General features: G+C 39.6%; 4 protein-coding genes and 1 long non-coding RNA gene across 5 annotated transcripts in view; 3 read left to right on the top strand and 2 right to left on the bottom strand.

The window, feature by feature from the left end:
- The window catches only part of LOC126371195 (uncharacterized), a 187,759-nt gene extending 187,277 nt beyond the window's left edge, over positions 1-482 (bottom strand). Inside the window, exon 1 of the long non-coding RNA XR_007566982.1 lies at positions 204-482. This is a non-coding gene — a long non-coding RNA (uncharacterized LOC126371195). The remainder of the gene's footprint in view (positions 1-203) is intronic.
- Positions 483-620: 138 nt separating this feature from the next.
- On the top strand, positions 621-1,550 carry LOC126371143 (anaphase-promoting complex subunit 13). Its single transcript, XM_050016368.1, has 3 exons — positions 621-709; positions 972-1,182; positions 1,418-1,550. The coding sequence occupies exon 2, from the start codon at positions 973-975 to the stop codon at positions 1,180-1,182; it is 210 nt and encodes a 69-aa protein (XP_049872325.1). The 5' UTR covers positions 621-709; position 972; the 3' UTR covers positions 1,418-1,550.
- On the top strand, positions 716-2,098 carry LOC126370876 (rRNA-processing protein UTP23 homolog). The gene is made up of 2 exons (XM_050015992.1): positions 716-849; positions 1,418-2,098. The coding sequence occupies exons 1-2, from the start codon at positions 730-732 to the stop codon at positions 2,075-2,077; spliced, it is 780 nt and encodes a 259-aa protein (XP_049871949.1). The 5' UTR covers positions 716-729; the 3' UTR covers positions 2,078-2,098.
- Positions 2,099-2,796: 698 nt separating this feature from the next.
- On the top strand, positions 2,797-5,238 carry LOC126367505 (uncharacterized). The gene is made up of 4 exons (XM_050011051.1): positions 2,797-2,975; positions 3,372-3,499; positions 3,822-4,063; positions 4,783-5,238. The coding sequence occupies exons 1-4, from the start codon at positions 2,797-2,799 to the stop codon at positions 4,945-4,947; spliced, it is 714 nt and encodes a 237-aa protein (XP_049867008.1). The 3' UTR covers positions 4,948-5,238.
- Positions 5,239-5,752: 514 nt separating this feature from the next.
- On the bottom strand, positions 5,753-11,312 carry LOC126370081 (pre-mRNA-splicing factor CWC22 homolog). Its single transcript, XM_050014800.1, has 5 exons — positions 10,093-11,312; positions 8,784-9,447; positions 8,564-8,702; positions 7,806-7,917; positions 5,753-7,225 (listed from the first exon to the last, which is right to left on the bottom strand). Exons 1-5 carry the CDS (start codon positions 11,135-11,137, stop codon positions 5,886-5,888), a joined length of 3,300 nt encoding a protein of 1,099 aa, XP_049870757.1. The 5' UTR covers positions 11,138-11,312; the 3' UTR covers positions 5,753-5,885.
- Positions 11,313-11,617: the final 305 nt, after the last annotated feature.

Raw genomic sequence — 11,617 nt, 5'->3', positions numbered from 1 at the left:
TAACTATGTGGAAATTAAATTATTTTTTCTACTCCTCTACTTTAATCTGGCATTTAAATAACCAAAAAGTCTAATATAAGTACATACATAATTAAACTCTTTGAAAAAGTGTACGCTCTATGGCCTATAAAAGCATTGTTTACAAAGTGTAACTGTACTATAATGTCGCCAAAAAAGCATTGTTGTTGTTTTTTTTTTTTGACCTGGAAACTGGCACCTTTACTTTGTTTGGTGCCATAGATATACTATAAAAAAAAAGTATACATTTGCCGCCATTTTCCCGCGCGTTGGAAAATAAATTGGAAAATTTTTGTTTCATTTAAAATTACGTCGTCGTAGAAAAAGTATTGTATGCAACGTTGTATAACTAGGTCAAAAAATGCTCGTGGCGTCTCTTATTGCGATGTTCGCCAAGGCTCACATCGCAACTCACGCCACTCGCATTTTTTGACCCTTCTTATACAACTGTTGCATAAAATACTATTAACAAGAGCATGATATTTTTACATAATGTTTTAGATGATAATGAATTTGATATATTACTTACAAAATAAAATAAAAAAAAAAGGAATTCCTTTGTTTGTTTTTAATAATTTTATAATCTGTCCTCACTGTCAGTTACAGAAAAAAAACTAGCGAATGACCACATTTGCGTGTTTTGATTGAATTTGCTGAAAATCTTAATATCTATAATTTTCTTAAATAAAAGGTCAGTAACAGCCACATAAAATGAAAATAACTAGATACAAGAAGGTTCAAAAATACCTAAAGTTCTACTACAACAACTTTGGCTTTCATCAGCCGTACCAAGTTCTCATCGACGGCACATTTTGTTTTGCAGCTTTCAAAGTGAGTCTCTCCTATTTTATGCGGGGAAGACTTAGTTTTGAATATTGCTCGACGTTTCTGCCTCCGTAAAAACCCTATATTATATAAATAATTAGTGTAAATAAAAGTTTGTTGTCCTCCAGAATGGATAGCAAGTGTCGTCGTAACGGGAGGCTCATAGACGTAGTGGACGAGGAATGGCGCGCTGAGCGGCTCCCGCATGAGGACATCGAGGTTCCACTGGAGGAACTGCCCGACCCGGAAGCCGACTCCGCGGACTCGCACCTCACACTCAAAGAGCAAAGTTTGCGCTGGCAAGAGAACTTTCCCGAACCGAGCAATATTCAAAACTAGGTATACTCGATTATGTATTTACTGTATTTTAGTCTAATACCATACTTACCCAGGCACTGAAGCATGATCTTAATCCAGTTTATGAGGGCCCAGTAATTAGGTTTTACTTTTACCCAAGCACAGGACAAAAGAACCCTACCAAATAATCGTTTTTAAATACTGTTTTGTTTTTGCAATATTAAATATATTCTCATTTCTTATTTGTACCTATTCACATTGATGTTTGTGTTTCTAGGAACAAATAAATGTAAGAGACCAATTACCAAAATATCTCAATGGACAAGCGAAACTGCTCACAACAAGATGTATCATAATTGAAACAGAGAAGGTTGCTAAGAAGGCACATGGAGCCCTCACCATCCTGAAACAGTTTGGTATACATGAATGTGGACATAAGGAACCAATACCCGGATCACATTGCATTCTGTCAATGATTGGCAAGAAAAATGACAAGCATTACATCCTAGCTTCTCAAGACAGAGATCTACAAGAGAAACTTAGAAATAAACCCAGTGTACCACTTCTCTATTTACATAACAAATCACCAACATTAGAAAAACCTTCGAAAGCCAGCCAGGAAAAAGCTGGTCAAACTATTGAAGCTAACTCATTTTTGTTCATAAGCGAAACCCAAAATGAGGCGCTAAAAACCATGAAACAGGCATTAGGAATTGAAGAAAAAATTGAGGAACCTAAAATAATTCCGAAAAAAAAGAAAATTCGTAATCCTAATCCTTTGTCTTGTAAGAAGAAAAAGAAGAAGCCAGGAACAGCAAGCAAGCCTTCAGAAAGCGCTCAGGATAAAGGAGTGAGTGAAGGCAAAGTAAGAAAAAGAAAGAAAAAAAAAATACCTAAACATTTGAAGCAGCAGTTGTCTGTGAGTGCAGCAATGTAAATAAATTTATAAATTGTAAAATTGTCTTTTATTTTATTAAGTAAACGTTTCCGAAAGATACAAGTTAGAACAAGTCCTAGGTGTTTCTCAGAAACAATGCACACTCCCCCTGGTGTTGGAAGCATTAATTTATGCTCAGTTCATTTTATTCCAGTAGTCCTGGCCTGAATTCAGTCCAGTCTAAACCTAAACAAAAAAAGCGGACTGAAGTGCAGTGGACCCTCAGAATAATAACTAAAGCATAGAAGGAAGGCTAAAATAAGGATTCAGAAACTATAAACCGGCTCTCCTCTAGCTTACGACATGAACCATGAGAAAAGAAAAAATGATTCGCTCTAGTTATTGTTCTGAGAGTGCTGGCATAAAGCTTTTTTCTCCACTCTGCGGAGGCCCCTGTTGCTCTATGGTTTTTTTTAGATAAAAGCTGGCATAAGGCTTTTTTAAATAAACTCCTTGGATTTCTTGATTTACGTATTTTATCAAATGTTATGCATGTCAAAGCGCCGACATTCTTTGAAAACTTGGCATTTCCCAAATAAAAGTTTTCCCTGTTGACAGAAGCCACGGATACCAACATTTTATTAAATAATACACTACTTTCTTAAACTTCATACCTAGTACCTTAAAACTTGCAGTCTTATTTCTACTTCAACGTTAACGAAGGTCCATACGAAACAACATAACATTGCTGTAATCAATATACGTAGAAATCATACACAATGAATCCAAAAGCTCCGGAGCCGCCCAAGGAAGCGGCGGCGGAGGCAAACCCTGAACCTCAGCAACTGAAAACTGTATCCGCACCGCTGATGCCCATTTCAGAACCCGTGTTGGAAACGCAGATATCGGCGCCTTCATACTTTCACTCCTTGGCTGAAAACGACTTGCCACCTTTCAGGTATTACGTAATAACATAACATACCCATCACGCCTGTATCCCCGAAGGGGTAGGCAGAGGTGTTAGTTAGTGGGCTCTGTTTTCGCATTTAGACTCTAAGATGGCCCATTATGCGTGCTATTATTGACTACGTAAGCCAACCTAACCCCTTCCAGAAGCTCAGAAGCCTCCTGGGGTTTCACAGGCTTCGCGGAGCGACCCCATTCCTTTGAGGATTTGTACCCGTTGTGCCGACACTCCCGTGCATTCCAGGATTAATTTTGCTACGGAAAATTCCACTTGATATCAACTCAGAATCATGGTCTGATCTGAATCATCCCCCTCAGTATTCGTTACGGTGTCACTGACAGCCTGTATAGTTGAGAGAAGAAATATAAGCTCTTTATAATCTTGCAGGATACCTGTGAAAGAAGCTAGACCAAAGATCTTATTGGTGGTGGACCCTCTGGTCAGCGAAGAAGACGTGGTGGAAATGATTGCGTCCACAGACGAAGACCCTGTCAATGGAATGAAGACATTTTTAGGTCAGTAACCGTTACGGACATTGCTGTTATGAACATTGTCTTTACTGGAGGAGGATTACCTACCTACTCCAAAAAGCACCTATCAGTCTGCTTATAATGATAGAAGTGGGTCGTGTACTAGGTTCAAGATAAATTATGAAATTCTGATTACTAAATAAAGACAGATCTAGAACTAACGAAAAATATTTTCTTTTTTCTATAGAATTCAGTGGTTTAGACCCCAAGCTGGGATTCTAACCCGTCGTGTATGGCACCGTCTTTTTTATACCTTCCACCTACGTTACATATTCACTGGTACATCACATACTTATTAATTTTTCAGGACCCTTTCTAGTCAGAAAGCAGGTGATAAAAAACTTCGACCTGACCGAACGGGACTTCTTGATCAAACTGCTAACAGAAACGGTAGACTATGCAGCCCAGCGCGACTTCAACGAGCACAAACTGTCATGTCTCATCACCATATACCTGACCACACACATGTATTTCAAGTGGTTCTACTGGGCCGCCCCTAGACGAGTGTGGGATTACTTCAAAGAGCTGATGATTAGACATACTATTGAGGTTAGTTTAGTGACCAGTTTACAGAGAATGTGCTCTTTTTTCAATAATATTTGAGACCCTTAGTTGTTTGACGTATCGTAAAAAGTATTATAAGCGTAACCCCCCACTGATCGATCGTAGCACCTCCGACTTCTATAAAAAGCATCGCGCGCCAGTTTGGCGGACATTTGCTCGAGAGACGTCGAAGCCTACGGATCGGTAGAGGACTACGTTCCAGGTCACGTGAGCCAGTTTCTGTTCGATATTTTCCTGTTTTTCTGTTGCATTTTCAAGCGAGGTTATTTTGTTTTTGTTTCTTTTTTTTTCTGTATTTAAGTGATTGTTAAAATTTAAATTCAAATAAAAAATGTGATTGTTAGTTTTGTTTTTTAAATTATTACCACTTCTGACCCTAAAAGTATTATCTATCCTATTGTATTCAAATGAGTGACTTTACAGGCTAAGTTCACCAAAAACAATTAGATCGCGTTGTACAGCTTTAACGTGATAATTAGCTATTTTACGAACGTAGCCTAGAAAACAACTAGAAAATCCCTCATTGACAGGATTGGGTCATAGTCATACATAATATCAAGTGATTTCCAAGATTCGTGGCTCGCCCCCTATTACATGGGGCTTAAACAAATTGGCGAAGAGTGGATGTCTAAACTATACACCTCTGCCTACCCCGTCGGGTACATGGGCGTGATGCTATGTGTATTGATGTATTCAAATTGCAGGACTCTCCTGACGGCGAGGAGGTGTTCGAGCCGGACGAATGCTACGATATAGTGACGCACTTCCACACCATGTACATAACCAATCTGCCGCTCGTGCACATCGCTACATTCGGCGCGCATCGCGTCAAACTTAGCTGGCCCTTCATGCCCGTTAAGAATAAATAGATTTATCTACTATAACCACAGAACAGAAGAAAGAAGTTGGAAAGGCCCTAACACGCATTTTGTTTGAGAACCGCTGTCGTCGGTTCAACCCTCCTTTTAATACTACTCATTAGTCCTCCTTATAATTAGTTTACGAAAGATACTGCATACAAAAGTATGTTTGTGATAAATAGCCGATCATACTAAGGTTTTTAGCTTCCCTGTGTATGTGTGTGTGTGAGGGATCTCCTTGCCTGATAGTCGATATTAGATTTTTGATATTCGATATTAATGCACAAGAACTATTACAGAGCTCCGTGCGTCGTAAAGTTGCGGACGAGTGGAGTGCAAATTTGAAGTATGAACTATTTGCTCATACTTGTATGGCCTTCCAAACTCTTTTTTCTATTCCGTGACTGTAAAATATTAATAATATCTGTTATTTTACCTCTCTACTGTTTGTCTTGCACATTCAGTTAACGCTGTTTTAACACAAATCGTATAGTGAAACCAAGTAAGAGCAATTTTGAAAAGTAATATTGGAATATTATTTTTGTTAACAAAACTTCGCAATAGATAGCTAGTTTAAATCCAGGCCGCAGCTTGTGTTCTCAATTTTTACCCGGAAAGAAATTAATTGAAAGAAATCGAGGGTTTATTGAAGAAAATCTCACCAGAATGTAGTTATTCTAAAATGCGCTTACGTGGTTTTCACTATAAAGGCGACGAAATGTCCTACGCTATTTAAAAAGAATAAAAACCACTAACCGATCCTTATTATGTTTTCACCTTCTTTTTTGTCTACCCACTAAATGAAAATAATTGATTTTGTCCAAGATTTTATTCATAATTACACAAGAAATGCCAAGCAGTGGCTATAGGCTGTTTATATACAACAAAATTGTTGTAAAAGTAATAAGTATCCGTATTTTTTTAACTATGTATGCACTCTATTTTATTCAGTTATCCCAGTAACGCCCGACTGTAACTTCCCGGCGTATGCTGCTTGCTCTTCTAATATCCCAGCCAGCGTCGTCGTTTGATTTGGTTTTATCTTTTTTAGACCTTCCTTTACCTTTCCTTTTGTCCCGTTTCTTGCTTCGCCCGTCATCACTTGAGTCACTACTACTACTATCAGAGTCACTGCTACTACTGCTTGACTCTGTGTCTGTATCTTTATTTCTATTCTCTTTCCCGTGACGTCGACTCCTCGAATCGTCTTCACTGTCAGACTCTTTACTTTTCTTCTTTTTATTTTTTAATTTCTTGCTTTTACTCCTAGAATCCTCTTCAGATTCCGTGTTTTGGTCATCTCGTTTATTTTTCTTGTTTCTCTTCTTTCGGTCGTCATCACTCTCCTCTCGCCTTATCTCTTCTTTTCTAGATCTTTCTTCGTCTCTCCTTGATCTATTTTCATCTCGTCTAGATCTGTCATCATCCCTATTATCCTTTCTAGGCTTTTCTTCATCTCTCCTAGATCTATCATCATCTCTACGAGACCCGTTTTCGTCTCTTCTGGATCTGTCTTCATCTCTGGACTTATTCTCCTCCTTTCTAGGCCTTTCGTCATCTCCCCTAGATCTATTCTCCTCTCTTCTTGACCTATCGTCATCTCCCCTAGACCTATTCTCCTCTCTTCTTGACCTTTCATCATCTCCCCTAGACCTATTCTCTTCTCTTCTTGACCTATCGTCATCTCTCCTAGACCTATTCTCCTCTTTTCTTGATCTATCGTCATCCCTAAGTTTATCCTGGTCTCGTCTAGCCCTATCGTCTTCTCTCCTAGGCCTATCTTCCTCTCTTCTACTTCTATCTTCTTCTCTTCTACTTCTATCTTCTTCTTTCCTACTTCTATCTTCTTCTCTCCTCGGACGATCTTCTTCTTTTCTCGATCTGTAGTCATCGTCACGACGTGTGTCTCTATCATCACGTTTCTTTCTAGAATCTTCCCTGTCTTCGTTTCTATCATCCCTGCGCCTGTCGTCTTCCCTGTCATTGCGCCTCCTCTCTTCTTGGCGGCTATCGCCGTTACGTTCATCCCTGCTCCTTCTATCATCTGGTCTGGTCGGACGTCTGTCAAATGGTCTGAGGAACTCGCCATCTCTCTCCTGTCTGGGGTCAGCCCGCCGAGCATCCTTCCCATAGGTATCGTAGAAACCATCGTGACCCCATCGTTCTACTTTATCAGCAGGTTCAGGGTCTTTCGGAGTTTCAGGCGCCTTATCTTTATTTTTCTTTTTACCCTCTTTAGATTTCTTGTCCTTTTTCTTTTTCTTCTTATTGCTGTCGTCTTCTGATTCTGGAAAAGAACATAATTAGATTACAATTAAGTCAGAATTACAATTCACAGAACTCTATTTTTAAGCTCTTTAATATTGAATGGGAAAGATCGTCATGTGATCGATTGTCGCAAACACAAACATCATCATCATCAGCCCATTAACGTCCCCACTGCTGGGGCACGGGCCTTTCCTATGGATGGATAGGGAGATCGGGCCTTAAACCATCACGCGGGCCCAGTGCGGATTGATGGTTATTAACGACTGCTAATGCAGTCGGGACCAACGGCTTAACGTGCATTCCGAAGCACGGAGGAGCTCGAGATGAAAACTTTTTTGTGATCACCCATCCTATGACCGGCCTTTGCGAAAGTTGCTTAATTTCAACAATCGCAGACCGAGCGCGTTAACCGCTGCGCCACCAAGCTCCTCAAACATAAGCTCACGACTATATCCCGATTGGGGTAGTCAGAGGTACATCCATCGTAAGATGGAACTAAGTAACACATCACAGAGATAGACTGTCTCGTGTACGGCATAACTGTATACGTGAAAATCGAATCAAATAGCCGCCGCGTGAACGAAACCTAATGTATTTACCGCTAGAGGAGCTAGAATCGCTGGAGGCCGAGCTGCTGTCGCTGCTGTCACTGCTGGAGTCGGAGCTGGAGTCGCTGTCCAGGTTGATCTCCGTCACCGGGGGCGGCACGTTCTGCAACAAGTAATCCAATTCTTTATGTACATCAGCCGAAAACCAACATAAGATAAACCAATATAATCTCATTGTGGGCTAAAAATGTTTTGTTTTTAACTTTATTTTTATTCTAGAAGAATATGTCAATTCCACTGCGCCATCTACTTGACCTTGGAAAGTTAATATAGTAAATTTTTTTTTGCTGAATTTAGGTGTTGATCTTCTTGGTAAGAATTACAATATCTTCTTACGTTTTCACTCTCAAGTGACGATTATCGTATTCAGGAATACTTCTTATTACTAGACTTAATGTTTTAGGGCTTTAAAAGTGATGAATGGAACGATTGATGAATGTGGAGGAAGCAAGAAGTGTGTCAGGATCGAAGCAAATGAAATTCCATAGTCTCTGCTTAACCCGCTGGAAAATAGGTGTGAGTTTATGTATGTTTAAGTGGCTATGAAAAGTGAGTAGCTGTAAAACATAGTTTGTTTTCTAGAGCTCGCCAGTAGTGAAGTCACATATAGGGCGCTGGTTGCTTGTGGACCCGGTTTGCGTGACATCGAGCTGTACCTTTAATAATTGACGCCGGATTTCGCTTATCTAGTTTTACTTTTTACCCCAAAAACTAAACTAAAATAACCTACTATCACTTTACTGTGTTACCTTTGGCATTTGCTTCAAGTGTTCACGCAGCTCATCAGTAAGTCCACCCAGGCCAATGGAGGTGAAGAAGTTGATGGAGAACCTCGTATTTTTAGGGTTGTCTCGCGGGAAGACGCCTTGGAAGGCCTCCTGCAGGGTCCTGAAAAGAAACAAAGAAAAAACACATTAGAATGATCAGCTAAATACTCAGTAAAGGATCGAAACAGTAGCCAGAACTCACGGGTCTTTAAGACGGTCATTCAGTTTCTTCAAACCCATGTACTCCGCCAGCTCTTGGAAGAGAATCTTGATGTAAATACGGCTGGAGCTTGTTGTATCCTCCTCATTCAACCTAACACATTCTAGCACTTCCCAACTGATGGAATCCGTGAAGAGAAGATGAGCAAAGAACTTGCTTACATTCCTCAGTCTGTTTGTGTCCAGTCTGTGAGCGGTGCTGTATGAGTCTTTAAAGATTTCCTCAAATGGTCCTATGTAGATCTTATTGATGTTGCAAAACCGTTGTGCTAGGAGGCCATAGAATTTCTCATATGTTCTCTGCTCAGCACAGCAGTCAAGGAACATGTGACAGAGCTCTATTTCTTGGCCAGGCTTCAGTTGCATCTTCATGAGTTTATGGGCACACTCCTCAAAGTCCAAACTGGAGTTGATAGTCAAGTAAATAGTCCTCCTCAGAGCAACCAGATTTGTTTCCGTGTTGTCTATGATTGTCATTTTCTGTTCTTCACTAGTTTCTTCCTCTTCTTCTTCATCATCATCTTCGCTGCCACTTTCACCAGAACCGTCTTCATCATCTGTGTCAGCATCAGAACCAAGAATCTCTTTGCTCAACGTCTTATATTTTTGTTCATTCTCTTCATATTTCTCGTCAAATTTGAAAACATCTGAAAATTTGCAATGGTAATTGGTTACAAATTGTTATGATACATAATGGCTAACAGTGTATTGGTAATAATGTGATAAGCCAATGATTATACTTTTATAATAAAATAACCTAATGGCTTACTAGGAAAATAAGCACTAATACACTAATGATATGGGCTGAGATAGGAACAAATTGAATAAGCAGAAGACAACTTATATGTTGTTCTTATTTGTATGAAGCAGTGGCATTAATTGATCATAATCATGAACTGTATTTTCTTTGGAATCTTGACGTTGGCAGATTCATCTGACTGAATGTAACATAATGTAAGAAGTTAAACTGTATTTGTTTTCTAAATAAACACTCCATCCAGAAACAGTAAAGCAAAAAATAATGATAACATGATTCTGTACTTGGAAACGCACATTACGTGGTTGGTCCCGGCTATCACTTACTGTAGTATGTAGTTCTTACATGAGCCATGTCAGAGACATAGCCGTCGAATAATAATAATAAACCTGACACCAGACTGTGGTTGGTCATTCACCTCACAAGTGAGATGATAGTGGACTCAGTTTTCTGCATTTAGACTCTAAGGTAGTCCATTATGCAAGTAGAAAAAGAAGAACAAATATTTCTAGCAAACTACAAGAAATTTACTTACTCAGAATATCCATAGCATCTGTAGCATCATCCAACATAAGGAGATGTGTGAACTGCTCCTCTTCAGGCACCAGTTCCAACTCCTCAACCACAGCAGGGTGGTCTTTGAACCCATCCTTCCACACTTGGAACATCACCTCAATCATGTACTGCACCCTCTTGTCCAACTGCCCCTCATGAAGAATATTCCTCAACATCTCAAAGATGGCGTTGCAACCTTTCGACGATACCTCAGTTAGTTTCTGTCCACACTCCTTCAAGAAGGCTATGGCAACTTCCACAGAATCATCTGTTGGTGACTCCACAAGTAATGTTAATAGCTCTAACGCCAAAATTTCATGTGCTACTCTTTGGTTCACAAGATGAGCTATAAATGAAGCAGAGGATATACAAATAGCTTTGTCGTTCCGTTTGAATCCTCTCTTGAACTGTATTACCAATCTTTTCAGTAGCAACTCTCCGATATTGGGAAAACGAGAGTTGACTGCCGCTACTAGGGCCGCATAGACGTTAGTGAATGTAGGAGACGCCGCCTGTGCCTGGATCACAGAACGACACAGCAAACCTCGCCCACGGACTATATTCTCCTTCAACAATTCTTTAATAATAATGCCAATGTTACCTACGTTAATCTTGTTAATGAATCCATGTATAGATTTTTTTAGAGCTTCCCAGGCTAGACGCTGGTAAGCCATTGACGATTTATCTGTGATCTGTGCTTGCATCATGCGAAGGCGCGCTGGAGGGATATAAGCACCACCAGTTCTTGTATTTAACATGTCTGTTTCTTTGTTTTTTCGCACAGGGGCCTCCTTTTTTACTTCTGGTTCCTTTGCCTCCTCGTCTTGTTGCCTATTTGCTCTAGAACGTTTCTCTGGAGATTCTGACCGTGAATGCCTGCGTTTCCGCCTGGACTCCTTGTCACGACGATCGGCCGGCGATCGCGACCGAGATCGTGCTCTTTTAGGCCCCCTTTCTTTGCGATATTCATCTTCCTCATCATGTTTATTTTTCTTGCGTTTACTATCCTTGTTGTCGTCATCCATAGTAACGAAACACTCGCAAACTACACAACAATAAAGAAAATATTCTTAAATATTAAATGGCTCACTAATATTACTTTTTATTAAAAATTATCATAAAATAATCCATAAAATGCACAATGCAACCTAAAATCAAATTTGCTCTGAGCGCGACATGCGATGATGCGACATATGGCAGCCATTTTGAAATTTGTTTTTTTTTTATACGAATGAATGTCATTGAATATAGCTACTATACAGCCTCATTTGATGACAGTATAAACATTACTATATTTTTAACCGACTTCAAATAAAGAGTAGATTCTCAATTCACGTTTTTCTTTTGTTCAAAATTATGTTGTTTTGATCCCGATAAGAAGCAACGACAAACCATAATACGTTCAGTCGCAAAAATCGACTAATGAGTTACATGATAAAACTTATAAATTGGTAACGGTCACTATACCGAGCCTTAAAGGGTCTACAGGCGTGAATTTCGTCTTT

The sequence above is a fragment of the Pectinophora gossypiella genome, chromosome 1, assembly GCF_024362695.1.
Source record: "Pectinophora gossypiella chromosome 1, ilPecGoss1.1, whole genome shotgun sequence".
NCBI lineage: Eukaryota > Metazoa > Arthropoda > Insecta > Lepidoptera > Gelechiidae > Pectinophora > Pectinophora gossypiella.
This window is presented reverse-complemented; position numbering and strand designations above follow the sequence as displayed.